The sequence below is a fragment of the Aythya ferina genome (assembly GCF_964211825.1).
Source record: "Aythya ferina genome assembly, chromosome: 26".
Taxonomy (NCBI): Eukaryota; Metazoa; Chordata; class Aves; order Anseriformes; family Anatidae; genus Aythya; species Aythya ferina.
Window position 1 is genome coordinate 1947737 of NC_140324.1, and position 22199 is coordinate 1969935.

The 22199-nt window shown below is 65.7% G+C and overlaps 2 protein-coding genes across 3 annotated transcripts in view; one reads left to right on the forward strand and one right to left on the reverse strand.

Annotated features, from left to right (window-relative positions):
- Positions 1-1664: 1664 nt before the first annotated feature.
- LOC311423937 (unconventional myosin-Vb-like) lies at positions 1665-15693 on the forward strand. Its single transcript, XM_084498559.1, has 37 exons — positions 1665-1708; positions 2660-2770; positions 3025-3187; positions 3273-3417; positions 3551-3707; positions 3853-3993; positions 4119-4200; positions 4380-4481; positions 4707-4819; positions 4899-5164; positions 5351-5432; positions 5648-5788; positions 5867-5989; positions 6277-6360; positions 6840-6983; positions 7077-7174; positions 7304-7390; positions 7466-7577; positions 7838-8049; positions 8155-8311; positions 8580-8819; positions 9385-9594; positions 9719-9812; positions 9929-10074; positions 10417-10530; positions 10665-10892; positions 10970-11064; positions 12372-12558; positions 12726-12819; positions 13034-13168; positions 13330-13481; positions 13726-13815; positions 14069-14219; positions 14571-14841; positions 14927-15101; positions 15186-15266; positions 15354-15693. The coding sequence occupies exons 1-37, from the start codon at positions 1682-1684 to the stop codon at positions 15510-15512; spliced, it is 5169 nt and encodes a 1722-aa protein (XP_084354685.1). The 5' UTR covers positions 1665-1681; the 3' UTR covers positions 15513-15693.
- Positions 15694-16598: 905 nt separating this feature from the next.
- Positions 16599-22199, reverse strand: part of UNC13A (unc-13 homolog A) — a 29140-nt gene continuing 23539 nt past the window's right edge. For both annotated transcript variants that reach the window (XM_084498561.1, XM_084498560.1), the window contains 6 exons: positions 20709-20765; positions 20518-20598; positions 20261-20408; positions 18404-18496; positions 18146-18305; positions 16599-17684 (listed from right to left, as the gene is read on the reverse strand). In XM_084498561.1, the coding sequence (XP_084354687.1) occupies positions 17396-17684; positions 18146-18305; positions 18404-18496; positions 20261-20408; positions 20518-20598; positions 20709-20765 (828 nt within the window). In that variant the 3' untranslated portion in view covers positions 16599-17395. The remainder of the gene's footprint in view (positions 17685-18145; positions 18306-18403; positions 18497-20260; positions 20409-20517; positions 20599-20708; positions 20766-22199) is intronic.

Here is a 22199-nt window from a genome sequence, read left to right on the forward strand (position 1 = left end):
TGACTTGACGGTTATGAAAATTGTATCAAGAGTTTTATTTTTTGACTTCAAAGCCTTCTTAATAAAGACTTTTTACTATATACGAACCCATGTGCTGCCTCCACTGCATCGCTGCCCGCAGCGTCTCGGCACCAGGCTCCTTGGGCACGGCTGTCCCACAGCACTCCCGTCTGTCTGTCTGTCTGTGTCCCCACTTGGTGATCCCCGGGGTGGTTTGGCCGGGTTTTGGGACCAGTTTGGGGAGAAAAAAACAACTAAAGGTTGCCCAGCACTTGCTGTCTCCCTGGCTTTTGGGGCCTGGGCCGGTGTCCGCAGGGTGCGCACGGCGCGAGCCCACCTATGGGATTCGTTAACGAGCCACGTGGCGCTGACGGACCTCGAGTGAGTGGGGATTAATTATTGCATCAGAAAACATCCCTGTTGCAGGGATGTCTTTGTCCTACAGGGGGACAAGGCTCCCCTCCTCCCATTTGCCCAGCAGAGCGCCCCGTGGGATTGCTTCAGAGCACAGCAGGCGGGTGCCTGGGGCAAGAGCGGGGTCCCAAGGGGATGTTGCCACGGGGTGAATTGTCCCCATCCTGGCCAGCACCCCCACTTTGTCCCCAGGGCTGCTCGCTGTCCCCTACCTCTTACCCTGCCTGGGCAGCCCCTCATCCCCCTGTCCCCAGCTGCCAGGCCAACCCCACGGCCTCATCTTGGTCACCAACCCTGAGCCCCTCGGCACAGGGCCATCAGCCACCTCCTCGCGGCATCCAGGGCCACCGTGGGCACGTGGGACCCATGGGGCAGGAGGACCCACAGAAAAGGGTGCCCACAGGCCATGAGGACCCACAGGCTGTGTCACCCGTGGACAGTGGCACCCATGGACCACAAGGATCCACAGAAAATAGCACCCACAGGCCGTGGGGACCTACTCCCAAGGGCTGTGGCCACACATGGGCAGCAGCACCCCCAGACACCCACCAGCACACCGCAGGTGCAGGGTGCCACCCCCCAGACCCAGGGACCTGGGGCAAGGAAGTCAGGGCCCCACAGGGACTGCACATGGTAGGGGGCCCCAGATGAGGGTCCCAAACTGGGTCCCCCCCCCATGCACCCATGGCATGAGTCAGTGAAAAAGGCTGGAGGTGCGCTGAGAAAAAATCCCTTCATGGACTGAGCTGAACTCAGCCGGGGGTAGCTCAGCAGCACCCCGCTCCGTCACTCACCCATGGGTGCTTGGGGTGCCCTGGGTGGGGGCCGGGGTGTGGGTGGCCCAAGTTTCCCTGCATGAGGGCAATTTTGGGGTGTCTTAGATAGGAGAGGCTTGGGGTGCCCTCCATGGTCCCAGGTAGGGGGGTGATTCAAGGGGTCTTGGGTTGTCCCCTTCTCAGGGGGGTCCCAGGAGGGGGTTTGGATGTCCCAAATGGGAGGTGGGGGTGTCTTGGGGGTGCCTACAAGGTGGGGGTCTCTTAGGGTGCTGCAGCTGTGGGGTGGGGAGAAGCTAGCCACAGCCCCTCATCATCTCCCCTAGCGGGTGAGGGTGTGTGGGGCTGACCAGGTAGCAGAGCAGGGCAGGACCCCCCCAGCCAATTAGCAGCAATTAGTGGGTGGGGACCCCCCCAGCCAATTAGCAGCAATTAACAGCCATAAAGGGACCACAGGCGAGGGGGGGCAGCAGTGTGGCAGAAGTGGGGAGACCATGGCAGCAGGGCAGCCCTACGGGCAGGTAAGGCTTGGTGCTTCTGGGGGTGGGGGGAAAGGGCTGCAATGCTGGCCCCCCCCCCCCAGCACCTCTGGGACCGCTGCTGGTCCCTGCGAGGGGGCACCCAAAGCGCAGCCCCCTTTGCGCCCCCTCCCCAGCCTGCTGGGCTTGTGTTTGCTGGGCTCCAGCAGGGCAGCGATGTGGGTGCTCCCCAGACCTGGGGGTTCGCTGCCCACTGCCCCCCTGGGTTTGTGGATTCAGCAGCAGGATGGCATCGCCAGCCCTGGCCCCTGATGAGGGGCTGGGGTGGGAGCGGGGTGTGAGAGCAGCAGAGGGCTCCGAGGTGGCGTGTGGAAGCAGTGAGGTGCTCCCTGAGCCCAGCAGCAGCGCTGCAGCCATTAGAGGAGCTTTTTTTCCCTTTTTAAGCTTGCAATATGGCCTCGTGCCTGCCTGCACGGAGCAGCGGGGGCACCGGCCCCCTGCAGCAGCCCTCGCTCCTTGCAGGCTGGCGGAGCCGCTGCAGTGGGGTCCTGGAGCTGTGGGTTCCCCATCTCCCTGCATCCTGCAGTGGGGCAGGGCCAGTCCTACAGCACTAGGGCAGGGGGTGCTGCCTGCTGGGGTGGGAGAGCCATGGGGCTGGGTCAGAACAAGGAACCTGGGGCTGGGGTATCTCCCTGGCTCTGTTTCTGGGGTGCCAGAGCTGGTTTTGATCCCATTCTTGCAGAAGCTTTCTGGTGTCGGGCTCTGATCTTTGCTGATCCCACAGCAGTAGCCCCAGTGCCCTCCTGCACAGCTGGGCAGGATTCCTGCCAGCAGGAGCAGCAGGTCCATGGGTGCCCGGTGGTGATGCTGAGCACCAGGCCGCTGCCTGCGAGAGCCACAGGGGGCTGCGATGCCCAGCTCAGGGCTGTCTGCATCTCCTGTCCTGTGTTTGAGGCCATCTGCTGGGACCTCGTCCCTTCTGTGTCCCCGCAGGGTGCCCGGGTCTGGATCCCTGACTCTGTCCAGGTCTGGAGGGCAGCAGAACTAACCAGAGACTACAAGGAAGGAGATGCCGTTCTGCACCTCCGCCTGGAGGATGGCTCGGTGAGGCTGGGGCCTCGTGGCCCCGTGGGTCCCTTTGCTCACTGCATGGCCGGGCATCCCGAGCTGGGTGCTGGGGCTCGCTCTGTGCCCCCAAACCAGCCTGGGCTCCTCAGCGGGGAGCAGAGAGGCCGTGGATGTGCCCGGTGGCTTGTCTGCTGTCTGAGCACAGCGTGCTGTGGCCACATCCCCTGCCTGTGCTGCCACCGTGGGGCCGCCTGCCCCTGCTCAGCACTCATCCTGCCCCGTCCCCGCAGATGCTGGCTTACCCCCTCGAGTCCCAGCTGCCGCCTCTCTGCAACCCCGAGTGCCTCTCGGGCAAGGATGACCTGGTGGCCCTGAGCTACCTGCACGAGCCGGCCGTGCTGCACTCGCTCCGCGTGCGCTTCCTGGAGGCCAACGCCATCTACACCTACTGCGGTGAGCCCCCTGCACCCCATGTCCCCCCCCACACCCCGGGATTGGTGCCCTCGTGCCCCTTCCCTGTGCACATCCCCTTCTCCAGGTATCATCCTGGTTGCCATCAACCCCTACAAGCCGCTGCCCATCTATGAGGAGGAGGTGATCTACGCCTACAGCGGCCGAGAGATGGGGGACATGGACCCCCACATCTTCGCGCTGGCGGAGGAGGCGTACAAGGAGATGGTGAGGTGAGAGCAGCACCATGGGGGGGGTCTTGCTGTGAGAGCAGCCCCCTGGGTGTGGTGGGGCAGGGCTGGAGCCCCCATACGGCCCATGGAGAGCCTTCCCCCTGGGGCACGGGCTCATGTCCCCCTCCTGCAGGTTCGGGAAGAATCAGTCCCTCATCATCAGCGGCGAGTCGGGTGCAGGGAAGACTGCGTCGGCCAAGTATGCCATGAGGTACTTCACCACCGTCGGGGGCTGCCTGGGGGATTCCAGCATGGAGGAGAAGGTGCTGGCCTCCAGCCCCGTCATGGAGGTGGGTCCCTGCCCGTCCCAGGCTCTCCCTGTGCTCCTCGTGGCCTTGCATCCCTGATGTTCCCCCCAGTAACATGGGTGGGTGGAGGGGACTGAAGGTCTCCGGAGCACCTGGAGGTCTGAGGCCACCTGACGCCTCCTGCCAGGCCTTTGGGAATGCGAAGACAACCAGGAATGACAACAGCAGCCGCTTTGGAAAGTACATCGAGATTGGCTTCAGCCAAGCCCGTGTCACTGGGGCCACCATCAAAACCTACCTGCTGGAGAAGTCCCGCATCACCTTCCAGGTGGGTCTCGGGGCTGCACGGGGCTGCTGTGCTCCTCCTGGGTCAAGCTGGAAGAGCAAAGTGTCCATTGTCCCCAGCCTGGGGCTTTCTGGGGCCCCGAGGTGACCTGGCTGCTCTTCCCACAGGCGGGAGCAGAGAGGAACTACCACATCTTCTACCAGCTCTGTGCCTCGGCCGCCCTGCCCGAGCTGCAGGGCCTGGGTCTCCGTGAGTACCGCGGCCCCGTGGCATGGCATGGGCAGTGCTGGTGTTCCTGCTGTTCCCCAAAACGGGGGCAGGATTGGGCCACACAGCTGGGTGCTGTGTGTGCTCTGCACCTCAGGATGAGGGGGTTTGGGGCCTGGTGGGGCTGTTCTGGTTTCACCACGTGCACATCTTGCCCGCAGGTGGGGCGGAGACCTTCCACTACACCCGCCAGGGGCAGTGCACTGCTGGCATTGATGATGCAGCCGACCTGGACAACACGCGGCACGCCTTCTCCCTCCTGGGTACTGTCCTGGTGGGACACGGGTGGGGGAGACTGTGGGGGTGGGCAGGGCTGGTCCCCACCATCCCACTGCCCTCATCCCGTTGCTGGTGGGAGCACCGGGGATGGACACCCCGGTGCTGGGGAGCCCAGATATCTGCTGGCTGTTCCCATATCCCCAGCCTGTGGGATGTGGGGATCCCCCCAGCACTGGGGGCAGCCCCTCATGCCCCCACTGTGCCCGCAGGTGTCCCCGAGGCCGACCAGCTGGAGCTCTTCTCCGTCCTTGCTGCCATCCTGCATCTGGGTGACATCGTGGTCAGAGGGAGGGACCGCCACGGGGACGGGTGCTTCGTGGAGGTGGGCGAGAGCTCACAATGCCCAGCTGCATTGGGACCCACATCCCGGTGGTGCTGGTGACACTTCTGTCCCTCTGCAGCCTGCTGATGAGGCCCTGAGACAGTTCTGCAAGCTGCTGGGCATCGAGGAGGCGCAGGTCACACGCTGGCTCTGCCACCGCAAGCTGGTGACTGCTGGGGAGACCTACCTGAAGCCGCTCTCCAGGCAGCAGGCACTGGACTCCCGGGACGCCCTGGCCAAGCACATGTACGGGCAGGTCTTCAGGTGGATGGCGAGCAGGGTCAACCGTGCCCTGCGGTCACCGGAGGGCCACCACACCTCCATCGGCATCCTGGACATCTACGGGTAAGGATGGCTCCCCTCTGCCATGCTGCGTGGAAGAGCACGGTCCTGCTCCTGCCACGGGTCTGTGGCCACCAGCTGGGTCCTGGGGCAGTGCCTGTCCCTGCAGCGGGGTTGGGTCCGTGGCCACCTGCAGCTCCAGGCTGGTTGGGGTGGCTCTGTCCTGCTCAGCCGGGTCTCTCCCCGCAGGTTTGAGATGTTTGAGTTCAACAGCTTTGAGCAGTTCTGCATCAACTATGCCAACGAGAAGCTGCAGCAGCTCTTCAACCTGGTGGGTGTCACCCAGATGTCCCCTCCAGCACCCTGCTGTGCCGGTGCCTCTGGCTTTCTGCCCTGGGGATGTGGCTGGTGCTCTGGGAGGCTGCTGGAGCTGGGCACAGCCCCAGAAGTGCCCCTGCCCTGCAGAAACCCAGCTGCTGCCTGTAAACAGGCCGGTGACCGGCCACCTCTGCCCCACCTCATCCTGCTCCCCATCTCTCCCTCCAGCATGTCTTCAAGCTGGAGCAGGAGGAGTATGTGACCGAGGAGATCCCTTGGGTCTTTGTCGACTTCTGTGACAACCAGCCATGCATTGAGCTCATCGAGGGCCGCCTCGGCATCCTGGACCTGCTGAACGAGGAGTGCAAGGTGGGCACGAGGCACTGGAGCAGGCTGCTGTGGCTGTCCTGAGCCCTCGGCCACCCCTCCAACCCCTCTGCCTTTCAGATGCCCCAAGGCAGTGACGGGAGCTGGGCGCAGAAGCTCTACCAGACCCACCTCGGCAGCTCCCACTTCCAGAAGCCCAAGAGGCCCATGGATGCCTTCATTGTCTGCCACTTCGCTGGCAAGGTAGGAGAGCTGCAGTGGTGGTGGTACCTTGCTGGGTGGGGGGCTTGGCAGCACCCAGCCTGACCCTCAGGAGCTGCTGGGGACATCTCCTGCAGCCTCTGCCCTCTCCGTGCTGGGCTGCAGCTCCAAGGGCAGGAATTACAGAAAACAAGAGGTCCTGTGGTGGTGGTGCCATCAGTAGTGTGGCCACAGCCAGCCCTGGCTCCTGCAAGGGTCCTTTCCAAGAGCCCTGCCCCAATCCAGGCAGGGAAGCCCCTAACGCTGGTGCTGGTGTTGTCCCCTGCCAGGTGGAGTACCAGTGCAGTGGGTTTGTGGAGAAGAACAGGGACACCATCCCTGAGGAGCTGGTGGGGCTGCTGCGAGCCAGCAAGGTGAGAGCCAGCCCCGTGGGTGCTGGGAGGGGTGGGTGTTGAGGGAGGTGGAAGCCGTGCAGGGTGAGCCCTGCGTTTCCTGGGGGTGGTGACCCACGGTCAGGGTGCCCTGTGATGTGGGTACCCCAATTTCATTCTCCTGCCCTCGGGCTGGGGTGTGCTGCTGCTCCCATGTCACTAATGCTGTCTTCTCCTCCCCTCTGCTCCATGTGGCCCTGGCAGAAGGTAAGGGACATCTGGGGGGAGAGCTTTTGTTCACCCGGGAGGGTGCCCACGTTTTGTTCACCCGGGAGGGTGCCCACGACTTGCCCTTGGGTTCCCCTAGGTGGCACAGCCGGTCCCTGCACATTTAGGGCACACTGGGGCTGTGGCCGTGTCAGGATCCTGCACGGGGCTGGCCTCTGGGGCCGTGTCCTGGCGGTACTGGCTCTGGGGCGGTGTGGGGTGCTGCTTGCTGCTCACAGCTCTGCTCCGTGCAGTCTGCCCTGCTGGCCGAGCTCTTTCTGGAGGATGGGGACGTGTCCCTGCAGTCCCGCAGGTCCAGCGGCCACCGGCTGCCCGGCCGCCCCAGCCGCAGGTCTCTGCCTGGCAGCCAGAGGAGCAAGAAGTCCATCTCCAGCCAGGTACAGGATGGGGGAGCCCCGAGCCCTGCCCTGTCCCAGGGGACCCCCAGGCCCTCCTGCTGGCCCTGACCACCTCCCCATTGTGCTCTGCAGTTCAGAGCCTCCCTGAACCGGCTGATGGAGACGCTGGGCAGCACCACGCCGCACTACGTCCGCTGCATCAAACCCAACGATGAGAAGCTGCCCTTCGTGTGAGTGCAGTGGGGGCACCACGGGGCTCTGCTCCCACCCTCCAAGCCCTGTCCCTCCTGCCCTGCATGCCTTGGTGCACACCTGATGAGCTGCATGGGATCAGTTGTTTTTTTTATCTTTGGCCCCAGGTTTGACTCCAGGCGAGCAGTGGAGCAGCTGCGAGCCTGTGGGGTCCTGGAGACCATCCGGATCAGTGCCGCGGGCTACCCCTCCAGGTACCCCCTGCTTCCCTGACACCCCAGGGCTTCCCCTGGCCAGAACACCCCCCTGATCCCCTCTGTGCCCCACAGGTGGACATACCAGGAGTTCTTCGACAGATACAGGGCTCTGGTGAGCGGAGAGGAGCTGGGGGGTGCTGATGTGAAGCAGAGCTGCAGCCTTGCCCTGGGGAGATTGCTCCAGGTAAGGGCTCTGCTCAGGGGGTGCAGCTGTAGTACCTGAGCATCCCTTGCTGATGCTTTTTCCCATCTTTCTCCCAGTGTGTGTGTACGTGCCCCATGGGGTGCAGGAATGGGTGTAATATTGGTGGGGAGGATTTGGGATTCCCCCAGCCACTGGGGAAGCTGAGCAAGGGAGGTTGGGAGCATGCAGAGCATCGCTTTAGAGGAACCTGTCCAGGGCGTGCCTCCTCCCTGGTTCTGACTCCCCTCTTCTGCCCCCAGGACCCCAGCAAGTACCAGTGTGGGAAGAGCAAGGTGTTTTTCCGGGCCGGCCAGGTGGCGTACCTGGAGGAGCTGCGGTACCGGCGGCTGTGGGCAGCCTGCACCCTGCTGCAGCGGCACCTGCGGGGCTGGCTGGCGCGGCGGCGCTTCGGGCGGGTGCGTGCCGCGGTGCTCTGCCTGCAGCGCCATGCCCGGGGCCTGCTGGCCCGCAGGTGAGCAGGGATGGGGCTTTGAGGGAGATGCAACGAGCAGAAACCCGGCTCTGGGGTGGGCTGGGGGCTCTGCTGCCCTGCACCCAGCTCCTCGCCTCCCCGCAGGCTTGCTGCGATGCTGCGGAGGAGCAGGGCTGCCGTGGTGCTGCAGAAGACCGTGAGGATGGTGCTGGCCCGGCGCTCCTACCTGCGCACACGCCGGGCTGCTGTCACCATCCAAGCCTTTGCCCGAGGCATGTTTGCCCGGCGTCTGTACCGGCAGGTAGGAGCCTGGCAGGGTGCTGGGTGCCCCCATCCTGTGGTGGGGAGCCCCTGCCCCATGCAGCTGGGGGAGCAGCGTGCTCTCGGTGATGCTGTCACCTTCCTGACACCTTGGTGACATCTTGCCATGCTGCTTGGGGTCAGCTGGCATCACAGCACCTCTTGGTGACAGTGTGGCACTGCCCCCGGTGTCCCCAGGTGCACAGGGCTGGCATCACCATTGCCCCTGCACCTGCTGGCGGTGCCACTGCCCCGTCTCTCCCTTGCAGATGGTGCAGCACCAGAAAGCTGTGGTGATCCAGGCAGCTGTCAGGGGCTGGCTGGCCCGGAGACACTACACCCGGCTGCGTGGGGCCGTGCTCTACCTGCAGTGCTGCTACCGCCGGGCACGGGCGCGCCGGGAGCTGCGGCGCCTGCGGGCGGAGGCACGCTCGGTGGAGCACTACAAGCAGCTGCACAAGGGCATGGAGATCAAGGTGATGCAGCTGCAGTGCAGGCTGGATGAGCAGGTGGGTGCTGCAGCCTGCCTCGGACCTGCCTTTGCCGACCAGTCCCTGTATCACCAGAAGCACGGCCCTGGGCTGCCCCATCCTGCCCATGGAGCTGGCCCTGCAGGACGCGTGTCCCCAGGCAGGAGTGCTGCACTGAGGGGTCAGTGCTGGGTTTCTGATGCACCCCAGGGAGGTGCTGGAGCCCTCCTGGGTGCTTGGGTGGGCACAGCCTCACAGCACAGCAGCGTGTGCCAGAATGGCTCCGGCACAGCGCGTTCTCCCACCGGCCACATCTCCTGCTGCCATCTGGGTGAGCGTCTCGGCTCCGGCTGCCACTGCTCCAGCTCTGGGGGTGGCTGCGGGGTGGGAGGGAGGGCCCCTGCGGTGCTGCCCTGTCCCTGGAGGTGGGGAGCAGGATGTGAAGGCATGGCAAAGCTCATGATGCGTGGCTCCATCTGGGATGGTGCCTGATGGACAGCTCTGCGTGGTGGGGGGGTACCCAAGGCGCAGGGCTCCCACTGATGGGGAGAAGGGGACCTGAGGGGATGCCCCCAGCACCCCATAACCTGCTCTGCCCCCCCAGGCCCAGGAGAAGCAGCGGCTGGCGGAGCAGCTCTCGGCGCTGAACACTGCCCACGCCGAGGAGGTGCAGCGCCTGCGGGCCGAGATGCAGGGGCTGCGGGAGGATGCAGCTCGTGATGCCCAGGTCCAGCAGCTGCAGGAGCGGCTGGCAGAGCTGGAGAGGCACAGCGCCGAGAGCCGTCTGGCACAGGAGGTTGATGAGCTCCGGAAGGTCTGTTGTGGGGATAGCTGGGGCTGCTCTTGATCTGTGGGGGTTTTCCAGGGCACTGAGCCTGGTGCTGAGTGCCCACAGAGAGGTCTCTGGGCTGTACTGACCCCTCTGCTTCCCCCCCCAGCGCCTGGCAGAGGTGGAGGCGGTGAAACTGCACCTGGGGGAGGAGAGGGATGCCCTGATCCAACGCACCTTGGAGCAGTCGCAGGATCTGGAAGGTAAAGGGTTCCCCTGCCCCATCCTGCACGAGGCTGGTCCTGCAGGCCTGGTGTTCCCCCCCTCATTGCAGGGGCCGCGTCTCGTCCCCTACCCGTGTGTCCCCTGTCCCCTGCAGAGCAGCACCAGCGCGCGGTGCGGGAGAGCCGGGGGCTGCAGCAGGAGCTGGAGGAGGAGCGGGCGCGCTACCAGAGCCTGGTGAAGGAGTACGCCCGCCTGGAGCAGGGCTACGAGAACCTGCGGGATGAGGTGGCCTTCCACAGGGTGAGGGGCTGGGGGGCTCGACCCCCCTGGGGACCCCTGGACTATGGGAAGTGGGCAACTGGGTTCGTGTGCTGGGGGCTCCCCCAGCTAAGGCAGCCTGGGGGGCTTCAAAGCCACTGTCCTTTAAAGGGGGGGGGGCTCCAAAGCCATCATCCTTTGGGGGGGCTTCAAAACCACCTTTCTTTAAGGGGGAGGCTCCAAAACTACCTTCTGTTAAGCTGTGGGGTTGGAGGGCTGAGCTGCCCTGTCCTTGTGCCCCATCCTGGGGCGGGGACAAGTGGTGTGTGCTGGCCGGTCGGTGTTTGGGGTGCGGGGCACCAACCCTGCCCTCCTCCCCCTCAGCAAAGCACCTTCAGGCGCTCCCCTTCATCCGAGAGCTTCCTGGGCTCCGAGAGCAGCTACCTGTCCTCCATGTCCACCGCCCCATCGCGGGATGGCTCCGACCAACAGCCTGAGGTAGTGGGGACAATGGTGGGGCTGGCAGGGTCGGGGGTGACAAGGAGCCTGTGGGGCCACCATGCGCCCACCTGGGGGTGTTTGCAGGGATTTCAGCCCCTGGCTCCCACCCCAAGCCCCCTCCTTGCACCCAGGGGCCGGAGGAGCGCTGTCAGCCGGTGTCTGAGGGTCCCCAGCCCGCGGCAGAGCCACTGCCCAACGGTGGTGCGGGGCAGGACCCCTTGGAGCAGGCGTACCTCCTGCTGCTGGGGCAGCTCAACGCCGTCACCGAGGAGCTGGCCCGCACCCGTGAGGAGCTGCGGAGGAGCAAAGCCTCTGCTGAGCACGAGGAGAAGAAACCCCTGGACTTCCTCAAGCGAAGGGTGAGTCCTTGCCCCACTGATATGGGGCTGGATGGGGCTGCTGGGGCTGCTCTCACCCTGCCCTGCTGTCCTGGCAGAACATCGCTGGGATGCTGGGGCTGGGCAGGAGCCCGGAGAAGGCAGCAGACGATGACTTGAAGCATGCATATGACGCTGTGCAGGTTGCCAACAAGTGAGTGGGGCCACAGGGAGGGTCTGGCTGGGGCTGGGTTCCCTGCAGTGGGGTGCAGCATCGTGGGGTGCTGCTGGGGGGTTCCCTGCTGTCCTGGCCGACTGCAGCCACCTCACCAGTGCAGTGCTGTGGTGCTGGGCAGCTCCAAACCTCTAAAGCAGCAGTCTCCCTACCTGCGTCCTTGGCTCCTCTTCCCTGCTGTGCTGCATCCTCTTGGGAGGCTGGAGCTCCCCAGAATGGGTGCCCCCACCCCACAAGCTTGCTGGGTGCCCCCAGCTGGCCTTGGTGCATCCAGAGGGAAGATCAGGGCAGGGGGCAAGTCCCAAGCTTGCAGGCTTTGAGGGACAAATGATGCCCTGAGGAATGGGGTGTGATGATTGACAGCACCATGGAGAGGTTTGAGTTGGAAGGGACCTCGAAGCCCACGCTGTCCCACCCGTGCCACGGGCATGACCCCCCCCCAGCAGCCCAGGCTGCCCCCAGCCCCATCCAGCCTGGCCTTGGGCCCTGCCAGGGATGGGGCACCCACAGCTCCTCAGGGAAGCCTCAGCCAGGGCCTCACCGCCCTCAGAGGGAAGAATTTCTTCCTAACAGCTCATCTGAACCTACCCTCTTTTAGTTTAAATCCCTTACCCCTTGTCATATCAGTACGTGCCCTTGTGGAAAAAGTCTCTCTTACAAGTCCCCTTCAGGCACTGGCAGGCCGCTGTGAGGTCTCCCCAGAGCCTTCTCTTCTCCAGACTGAGCACCCCCAGGTCTCCCAGCCTGTCCTCATAGCAGAGCTGCTCCATCCCCTGAGCATCCCTGTGGCCTCCTCTGGACTCTCTAGCAGCTCCCTGACCTTGTGCTCCAGGTGGGGTCCCACAGGGGCAGAGCAGAGGGGCACAATCCCCTCCTCACCCCAGCCAGGGTGCTGCTGGCTTCCTGGGCTGTGAGCAGGCGCTGCTGGTTCATGTCCTATTTCCCACCCACCAGTACCCCAAGCCCTTCTCCACGGGGCTGCTCTCCATCCCTCTGTCCTGTGCTGATGTCTGGGACTGCCCCGACCCAGGCGCAGTGCCCTGCGTGTGGTCGTGTTGGTCTGCACGAGGTTCCCGTGGGCACACCTCTGAGCCCTGCCAGGTCCCTGGGGATGGCACCCCCTCCTCCTGGGTCTGCACCCCTCAGCGGGGTGCACGGGCATGCTGAGGGTGCTCTCGACCCCGCTGTGTGTCACTGACAGTGATAATGTCAGCACGGGTCCCAGGCCAGGCCAGGCAGGTGACACCGGCCTGGCTCGGTGACTCGGGTTCCCCCGGCGCACGCAGGCTGCTGGCGAGCCAGCTGCAGGAGGAGAAGCAGCAGCACGAGGAGGAGGTGGAGGGGCTGCACCTTGACATCCGCTCGCTCAAGCAGCTGAGCCAGCAGCAGGCAGCCCTCATCCAGGACCTGCAGCGGCACCAGGGCCAGGAGGGGCTGCAGCACCACGTCGTGCGGCTCAAGGAGGAGAATTGGGTAAGGGGGGGGGGCACAGGGCTCGGGCAGCTCCCCCCACCCCATAGCGAGCCCCAGCATCCCACTGGGGAGTGATGCAGGGGACCCAAGGCATCCCCCAGCTCTGTACCCCATGAGCTGGGTGCTGGTGGGGGTGGCTGAGCCCTACAAGAGCTGTCCCTGCCCAGGAGCTGTCCCAGAAGCTGGAGAAGCAGGAGAGGACCACCATGAAGCTCCAGAAGCAGCTCAGAGCCTATGCAAAGCAGATCCAGGACTTCACAGGTGAGTGCCTGCATGGGGAGGGGGGGGAGCACGAGGCTGGCTGGGGTGGGGGGGGCAGGCTGTTTTGGGGCTGGTGCATCACCCGGCCTCAAGGTGTGGGGACCAGGGTACCTACAAACCCCGGGGAGCTCTTCTTGGGCTGAGCCGAAGGGACCTGCTCCAGGTCCCCCAGCCCAGGACACAGCAGGATGTGACCCCTGTTCCTCCCCACCAGTGAAAAGAGAGACCACCGGGCTGCGGCAGGAGCCAGCAGCGTCCCAAGCAGCCCCATCCCCACCGGGGCTGTCCCAGGCCATGCTGGCATGGAGGATGGAGGACGAAGGGCGCATCATCAAGGCCGTCATCACAGGTAGGGTTTGGGTGGATGGGGACCCCATTACCCAACGGAGCAGCTTGCTCCCTACTAGGGTTTCTTCCCCAGAGGATGGTCTCATCCTTCCCACCTTGCTGGGGCAGCACCCTGCCCCCTTCAGCTCCCAGTAAGTGCCTGTCCCCTGCTCCCCCCTGCAGACTACCGCCCGCAGAGCAGCCCTGGGGCGCTGCCGGAGCTGCCGGCCTTCCTCCTCTTCCTCTGCCTCCGCCACGCAGACCACTGCCGTGACGAGCCGCGGGCCCGCTCCCTGCTGGATGCAGCCATCAATGCCATCAAGAGGGTGATGAAGGTGCTGGGCCTGGCCCCCGGGGGGGGATTTGGGCTGAGGAGCAGGAGCTCTGCTGGCACATGGGGGGGAGGCACTGGGGCTGCAGCCTGGTCCCCAGGGCTTTGTGTGGGGGAGGTGGGGAGTCCAACCTGAGCATCCCCTGGGGCTGGGGGGGTTTGGAGAAAGCATGGGGTGGGGGTGCTTGCTGCTGGCACTGCTGGAGCCTTGCTGACCCCCCCACTGTGCTCACTTCCCCCCCTTGCAGAAGCACAGCGATGACTTTGAAGTTGTGGCCCTCTGGCTGGCAAACACCTGCCAGCTTCTGAACTGCCTGCGCCAGTACGGCCGGGATGAGGTGAGGTTGGGCTGGGGAGGGGGACATCACACCCCTACACCCTTCCTGGGAAGTGTGGGGGCTTTGGGGACTTTGGGAAGGGGGCAGTGAAGCTTGCCCAGGGCTGGGGCTGCATCCCAAGAATCCCAACCTGGGTGTGCATGGGGCTGTAGAGGGATGGAGCCGATGCGCTCATCCCCCAGGAGGGATGGGGGGGGTACCCTGTATTTCTTTATTCTTATTTTTTGTCCCCCTGACCTGGCCGTGCCCGCAGAGCTGCTCCCAGGGGAACACAGCGCGGCAGAGCACACACCGCCTGCAGCACCTGGACCTGCAGAGCGCCGGCCGCAGCCTGGGTGCCTTGGCCGTGCAGCTCTACCAGCAGCTCATCCGCACCGCCGAGAAGCGCCTCAAGCCCATGATCGGTACCCGGGGGCTCAGGGAATGGGGGCTGGGGGGCTCGCAGGGCCCCTGTGCTGGGATGCTGGCTTGGGGAGGGGAGTGCTGCAGGAGCAACCTGTGGTGTGCCCGGAGCTGGGCTTGGAATTGGGTCTCTGTGGGGTCCTGCTGCTCCCTGAGCCTCCCAGCTTGGAAGGGGGAGCTGGAGGGGGCTCAGCACCCCTGGGTAGCCCTGGGGGGGCTCCCTCACCCCCCTACTCTACCAGTCTTTATGTCCCCAACCACGATGCAGAGCTAAGGAGCCCTGCAAAGCACAACACAGCACCTCTTTGCTCTGACCAACCTTTTTTTCCCCTTTTTTCTTCCTAACCCTCCAGTTTCTGCAATGCTGGAGAGCGAGACCATCCAGGGCTTGGCCTCCTCCTGCCCTCCCGGCCTCCACCGGCCCTCGGCCCCTGTAGCCCACACCCTGCCCGAGCTCCTGCAGCAGCTGGGCTCCTTCCACCAGCTGCTGGGTCGCCACGGGCTGGCCCCGGCCGTGGGGCACCAGGTCCTGCGCCAGCTCCTCTTCCTCGTCAGCGGCACCACCCTCAACTACCTGCTGCTGAGGAAGGACGCCTGCTCCTGGACCCGCGGCATCCAGCTCAGGTTGGTGCCCCCACGGGCTTGTAGTGCATTTTGGAGGTGTTGGGACACGGTGGGTGCCTCCCCCTGACCCCCTTTGTCACGGCAGGTACAACATCAGCCAGCTGGAGCAGTGGCTGCGGGCGCAGGGGCTGCAGCACAGCGGGGCCCGCGAGATGCTGGAGCCGCTGGTGCAGGCTGCCCAGCTGCTGCAGGTGAAGAAGGCGACGGAGGAGGATGCTGGGGCGATCTGCAGCCTGTGCACGGTGCTGTCCCCGCAGCAGGTACCAGGGAGGGGATTGGGGGTCACCCCCTGGGGCTGGGATCTGGGGCAGGGGGGTCACAGGGCTCCCCCGATGTCCCTCCAGGTTGTGAAGATCCTGCGGGCGTACACCCCCGCTGCGGGGCTGGAGGAGCGCGTGAGCCCCGACTTCATCAGCACCGTGGAGGTAAGCGGGGACCTCGGCCCCGGGCTCTGTCCCCATTTTGCCGTCCCCATTTTGCTACCCGCTTGCTGAGCGCCATGTCCCTTGCAGAAGCGACTGCAAGAGCAGCAGCAGGGGGGTCCCAGCCAGCTGCTGGTGGACACCAGCCACCTCTTCCCTGTCAACCTGCCCTTCGTCGCCTCCCCCGTGCACCTGGACGAGCTCCGCATCCCCGACACCATGGACCTGGCCTTCCTCCTCCGCCTCTGAGCCCCGTCTGACCCCCCAGGAGCAGGAGGACGGCGGCGATTTGGGGTTTGCTGCGCTGCGTGGTGCTCCCCTGGGGGCTGTTTGTTGCTGAGACCCGCGGGTACTTTGTTTTGTGGTGCAGCCACATCTGTTCTGGCCACTTTTTAATCCTTTTGGTGCTAATAAAAGTCTTTGCAGATAATTTGGGTGTCTGAAGTTGGCTGTGGGCATGCGCTCTTTGCAGGGTGGGGGTGGTTGGAGGTGGGGGGGGCGGGTGTTTGGGGTCTGCCCCAGTCCCCTTTAACCCCTGGGATGGAGTTTGGCCTTTACATGGGGTGGGAAGAGCAAATCCTGAGCTGTGGGGAGGGTGGTGCAGCATCCCTGGGGTCCTTATCCTTGGGGTTGAGCTTAAAAGGGGGGGGCAGTGGGGATAGGGTGCCCCTGGGTACCTGCTCCTCCCTCCCCCAGCACCCGCAGCCACAGCCAAGGGTGTGCTTTTTAATGTCAGTTATAATAAAATATTTTTACAGAGCCCAAAAAAGTCAAAATAGTGCAAAACATCTCACGGTCATGCATCCATGGTAGCCCCCCTGGCGGGGGGAGGTACAGACACAGGGGCATCGGTGACACGGGTACAGGAGCGGGGGGGTCGGTTCAATCACATGCCAAACAGGACTGGGGGGAGAGGGGGCACATTTTTTTTTTGGGGGGGGGGGAGAATGGGGCTGGGCCCCCCCCGGGAGCAGCAGTTAGAAAAGGGGTGTAAACATTGAACAGAAATGAGTGGATACCTAAACCCTTTGGTCCCAGGCAAATCCTATAGAAAAAGGACTGGGAGGGGGGGGGCTGGGTTACCCTGTTTTGGGGTGGGGAGGGGGCTGAGAGGTATATATTGACCTGGGGGGGCTTCAGGCTTCTGTCCCCCCTGGTGCTGAGGGGTGGCCGTCCCTCTCAGCATGGGGGGGACGCTGTGCTCCCTATCCACCCCCCTGAGACACGCACACCACTGATCACACAGAAATGGTGGTTAATGGGGAATATGGGGGGGGGGGGGTCCTATTGGGGAGGGGGCCAAGGGTCTTGCTTGTGCCAAAGAGGTCCCATGGGGGCTGCTGCAGAGACCTTGTGCCACATGGGGGGGTGGGGGGGGGCAGTCCCTGCTCACCAGAGCCAAGGGAGATGGGTGCCCCCCCAGCCCGTGGGAGGGGGGTGCCCCCACCCTGGCACCCTGGGGGGGGGCAGCGGGGCCACCCGCACGGCGGCCAGGCAGGGAAGACAGGATAGGGGCCGGGGGCTGCTCCCTGCTGCTCCCGGCCCTGGTGGTGCCACCGCCGGCTGGGGGGGGGACCCTGTGGTGGGGGCTGTGCCCACCGGCCCCCCAGCCCCTATAGCCCTTCGGGGTGCGGGACACGGCCGTGTCCTGCTGCCCCGTGTATGTACAGCTATTTACATATGTACAGGGTGCTGGGTTGGGGGGGCCCTGCCCCTGGTTAACACCGGGTGGGGGACAAGGGGTCATCGCGCTGGGAAGACCCCCCCGCAACCTCCCACCCCCCCATCCCAGTGCTTCCCTTGTGTCACTCGATGAGGTTTAGGGCCGGGTGGGGTGGGGATGGGGCATGAGGGTCCCTCCAGCCCAGGCTGGGAAGGGGCAGAGCCTCCCCATCGCCCAGCTTGGGGTCCAGCCCTTCCCTGCAGCCCCCCCAGCCCCATCGGGGTGGGACGGGGGGGTGCTCGTGCTCAGCGCTACCACCCAGGGGAGGGACGGGGGGGGTCCAACACTGCCCCTGCACCCCCCCAAACACCGGGGCCGGGCAGGCGCCTCCTCTCGTGGCCGCTCTTATGGCTTATACGTGGCTGGAGGACGCTGGGCTGGGTAGGGGGGGGGACAAGGGGGGGGGGATTTAACTGCTGCCCTCCTCGGCCGAGCGCGTGTCGGACTTGAGCTTGACGAACTCCTTGGCCACCTCGTCGTTGTTGCGCTGGGAGAGGATGCGCAGCACGGTGAGCCCGGTGTCGTCCATGTGGATGCGGCGGCCCAGGGGCAGCCAGCAGGCGCAGCTGGCGCGCTGCAGGATGTCGCGGAGCTGCAGCACGGCGATGCCCACCGTGCGGTCCTCCCGCGCGAAGCAGTAATCCTTCACGCACACCTGCAGCTCGTAGCACTCGGGGCCCGTCTCCGTCCCCAGGGTGCTGCGGGGGGGACAAGGGACAGGCGGCGTTGGCACGGGGAGGGGGCTCCGAGACAGCGGCGCATGTGGGCGCTGCCCGCCTGCCCCCCAAAAATCCCTTTTTTGTTTTTGTTTTTGTTTTTGTTTTTCCTGCTTTCCCTGTGTGGTTTTTGCCAAGGTGAAAATACCCAAAATATCCCAGTGGGGATGAGCAACCGCAGCTGAAACTGGTGGTGGTGTCCCCATCCCTGTGTCCCCAGGGGTCCCCATCCCTGCGTCCCCATCTCCATGTCCCCAGGGGTCCTCATCCCCATGTCCCCATCCCTGTGTCCCCCTCCCTGTGTCCCCAGGGGTCCTCATCCCTTTGTCCTCATCCCCGTGTCCCCCTCCCTGTATCCCCTGGGGTCCCCATGCCCGTGTCCCAAGCCTGTGTCCCCAGGGGTCCCCATCCCCGTGTCCCCATCCCCGGGGGCCGCCACTCACAACTGGAAGCTCTCGTTGTACTTGGGGGCCCAGCTGTTGTTCTTGGACTTGGTGGCGAATTTCCTCTTCTTGTCGCTGAGGTGGGGCCCGATGATGTTGACCTCGATGAAGGGACGGAAGATGCCCGACGTCTGCCACTTCAGGTCGTTGGCGGCCACCACTGCGTGCAGGAGGCGCGGGGGGCTCACAGGGTGTCACCACCCCCCCGGGACCCCCACCACCCCCCGGTCCCCTGCCCCCCAGGCCACCAGCACCCACCTTTAACGGTGACTTTGTGTTCTCCGGTGCCGGGGTGCGTGAAGAGCTCCACGTGGATGGACACCTCCCCGACGGGGTCGTCCACGCCGGAGCCTGCGTGGCCGAGGGGGGGGCAGTGTGAGTGCCAGCCCCCCCCCGTGTCCCCGGTGTCCCCTGCCTGCCACTCACCCCGCTGGAGGAGGCAGGTCACCGCCACCGGGTGGGGACAGTGGGGTTGGTCCCCATGTGGGGACGGCTGGGTCACTGCTGTCCCCCCCCCAGTCTGTGGGTCCTGGGCCCCAGCCCCTTGCCCTGATGGGGCAGAGGGGGGACAGGGTGGGGGTGCCTGTGGGCTGAGGGGGGGTCAGTGCTCCAGGGGACCTGTCCCAGCCCCTGTGCCACCACCAGGGCCACCAGTGGCCCCACGTTGCCCCTCCATCTCGGGGACCACATCCAGTCCCGGGGATCTGGTGACCTGCAACCCCCCCACCCCACCCCCTGAGCCGTGCATGCACCCATGGGTGAAGGAGTGGGGGGTGCAAGGCGAAGGGGGGGGCCAGGCTCGGTGGGGCAAGGCAGGCTCAGGGCATCCGACCGAGCCGGTGGGAAGGAAATCAGAGCGAGAAGGACACGTCCCCGGGTGTCACAGCACGGCGCAGGGGGGCACAGCGCTGCGGCCATGCCACGCTCCAGCCTCCATCCTCTGCCCCCCCCAGCCCCCCGTCCCCACGGGCACCCCTGCCTGGGCAGTGCCGCATGCTGAGCCGGAATGGAGGCGATGGAGGGCGAGGGGGGGGGGCTGGGTGCAGGAGGCCAAGCAGGGGGGGTGCAGACCCGGCCCCCCCACCCCGGCGGTGTGCGATGGAGGCCAAGCGGGGCCCGGGGGGGGCTGTGCTCATTCCTCGAGGGGGGGGCTCGCCGGAGCAAGGCTAGTAATGGTCCTTCTGGCAGCGGGGTGGGGGGCCACGGGGGTGGCCACGGGTGGTGGCAGGTGCCCCCCCCAGCAGCAGCTCTGGGGACACCGTGGGGGCGCCCCGAGCTCACGAGTGAAGGTGAGCACCAGCACCCCCAGCTGCAGTGATGGGGAGGGGGCTGAGCGCCCCCAAATTCCTCCCGATTCAGCCCAAAGCGGCTGCGCTCGGTTGGGGCGGGGGTGGGGGCACAGATCTTGGCATGGGGGGGGTGGGGGGGGACGGTTACTAGCCCAGGCCGGCGGCTGCAGGCAGGGTGCTGGGGCGGGCGAGCGGTGCACCTACCCTTCTCAGGATAAATCTCTTCACTAAGGGTAAACCTAACACCTTTTCCACCATGAACTGGTGGGAAGGAGAGAGAGAGACGGAGACACGGCACGGAGCGGACGGAGAGAGGAGAAGGAGACAACGTGCGTGGGGGGGGTCAGCAAAAGGAAAAGGAAAAGGGGAGGGAACAGAAAGAGAGAGAAAGAGAGATCAGATCGGGCAGACAGACGCACGGCCGACAGCCGGACGACACTGCAGCGACACGGAGGCGCCGGGCACCACCCCGGCACCCGGGGGTGCTGCGGGCACCCGTGGGACCCCGCCGGCCCCCGGACGGCTGGCACAGGAGGCACAGACAGACGGACGGACGGACGTCCCTCGGGACACGCACAGACAGCACACGCACGCCCCGGGGGCGCAGACAAGCCTGGCACCGGGGCCACGCTGCTCTTCCTGGGGGGGGGATGAGGTTGCCCCGGGCACCCCACGGCCCCTCTTTATCCACAGAACTCATCCAACCCACCCCAGCCTCACGCCCGCAGCCTCCGGGACCCCAGCACCACCAGGACGGGGGCAGGATACGGCCCTGGGAGGGGTGGGAGGGGAAGAAGCAGGCCGGGGGGGTGGGGGGGGGCCCTACCTTGTGAAGCCTGGGTCTGCACGAAGGTTTTGATCAGGAGGTCGGTGGCTTGGGTGTAGAGGGACAGGGCGTAGCGCAGCGACTGCAGGTCGGGGCTCTTCTCCAGGAAGGTTTTCTTCAGCCCCACGCCGCCGGCGTGGAAGTATTGCTGCAGGGATGGACGGCCATGGGGTGGGGGCTCTGCTTGCTGCCCCCCCTCCCCACATTCCCCCATGGGCTCCCCCCCATCTCCCCGTTGCGCCCCAGGGTGCCCTCACCTTGATGGTGTCCAGGGCCAGCTCCACCACGGCGCACTGCTTCGGGGTCAGGCTCTTGGCTTCCTCCCGCACCATGTGGTCCTGCCGGGGACAAATCCTGCCCTCAGAGCGGGGCCAGCGGGACCCTGCAAGGGGGACGGTGCCGCTCGTCCCGGCACCGAGAGGATCTGGGCCCTCCCCCACACCCTCACCTTCAGCTTGGAGAGCTGCCCCAGCTCCTTGGCCGCGTTGAAGATCATCTGCGTGCCCTGCGGAGAGCAGAGAGAAGGGAACGGCGCCGGTGAGCGGCCAGGGTGCAAGGCTGGGTGCGCTGCTGCCTGGGGGCTCCCCGGCACCCCCAGGCTCTGGGGGTCTCCTCCGAGCCCTCTGGGCTTCCCCAAGAGCCCAGAACACAGGGCACAGTGATGACGAGGCTCGGGGACACCAGGGCAGGGTGTCACCCTGGAGCCAGGCACCGCACGCCCTGGGGTCCCAGCCTGCTCCCCAAGCACCCGCGTCCGTGTCCCCGAGCACCGGGCACTGCTGGCACCGCAGGGACGAGAGTGCAGCGGGGTGGGGGGACGGAGAGAGCGCAGGGGGACAGCCGTGGCACCTGGCACCGTCCCCCTGTGTCCCATGGTGCTGGTGTCGAGGCCGCATGGCACCCCCCTGCCCCCCCAGTCAGGGGACACCACGGCTCGGTGTCACCGGTCCCCACGGTGCCGGTCCCCAGCTGCCCCGCACCGTGCCACCCCCATGGATGGGGACACGACGCCGTCCCACGGGCAGCACCGGCACGGCCCCAGGGGGTGCAGCCCCACGGCATGGGGTGTAGGGGTGTCACCCACCCCCGGGGCTGCACCCGCTCATCAGGCTGAGCCCCAGCTCCCCGTCCCAGGCCCTCCAGTGTGCAACTGGGCAAACTGGGACAGAGCCAGCGAGGCCCGGCTCCTCCCAGCACCAGCAGCTCCAGTCCTTCCCAGCAGTGAGACCCCCACGAACCGCTGCCTTACGCAAGGGTTTGGCCCCCCCACACCTTCATTTCGTAACATCCCCCCCCCGACCCCAAATTAACCTTTTGTGGCCCCAACTCCTGCCCCGTTAACCCTTCCCTTCCTGGCCCCATTCCCCGGCCGGTGAGCAGCCCAGGGATGCGGCTGTCAAACGGAGCCCAATGGGACACGGCACAGAGCCGGGACCCCCACGGGACACGGTACAGAGCTGGGACCCCCCCACCCCACAGCGCACGGGACAAGGCCGGGGAGCAGAGGAGCCGTGTCCTTCCTGCAGTGTGACTGGGCAGCTTCACCCTGCTCTGAGGAGAACAGCGAGGGACAGTTACAGTGCCGGGTCTCGTCCCTACTGGGGGGGGTCCTCGCTCCCTGCAGCCCCCCACGGCTGGGGAATTGCAGCCGGTGGAGGAACACAGCGGGGCAGGACCTGGGGGTCCCCTGAGTCACAGCATGGGGACAGTGGGGCCGGGCACCACGGCATCGCCCCACAGGGTGCCGGTGTGGCTTTTTGGGGCACCCGGGGTTGGGGAGCAGGGGGGGCGGCTGTTGGGGGCCGTGTTGGCCCCCAGCCTGGCAGTGGGGAGCACCTGGGTGGAGGGAGCACCCGCCGGCCTGCCCTGCCTGCAGAAACGCTTTTGGGAGGGTCGTGGGGCTCAGCGAGCATTGCTGGTCCCCCAGGCATGGGGCTGG

Coding starts and splice junctions, on each gene's coding strand:
- LOC311423937 (XM_084498559.1), top strand. CDS start 1,682: ATGGCAGCAGGGCAGCCCTACGGGCAG. Junction 1,709..2,659: donor CAGGGCAGCCCTACGGGCAG/GTAAGGCTTGGT, acceptor GTGTCCCCGCAG/GGTGCCCGGGTCTGGATCCC. Junction 7,175..7,303: donor GATGAGAAGCTGCCCTTCGT/GTGAGTGCAGTG, acceptor CTTTGGCCCCAG/GTTTGACTCCAGGCGAGCAG.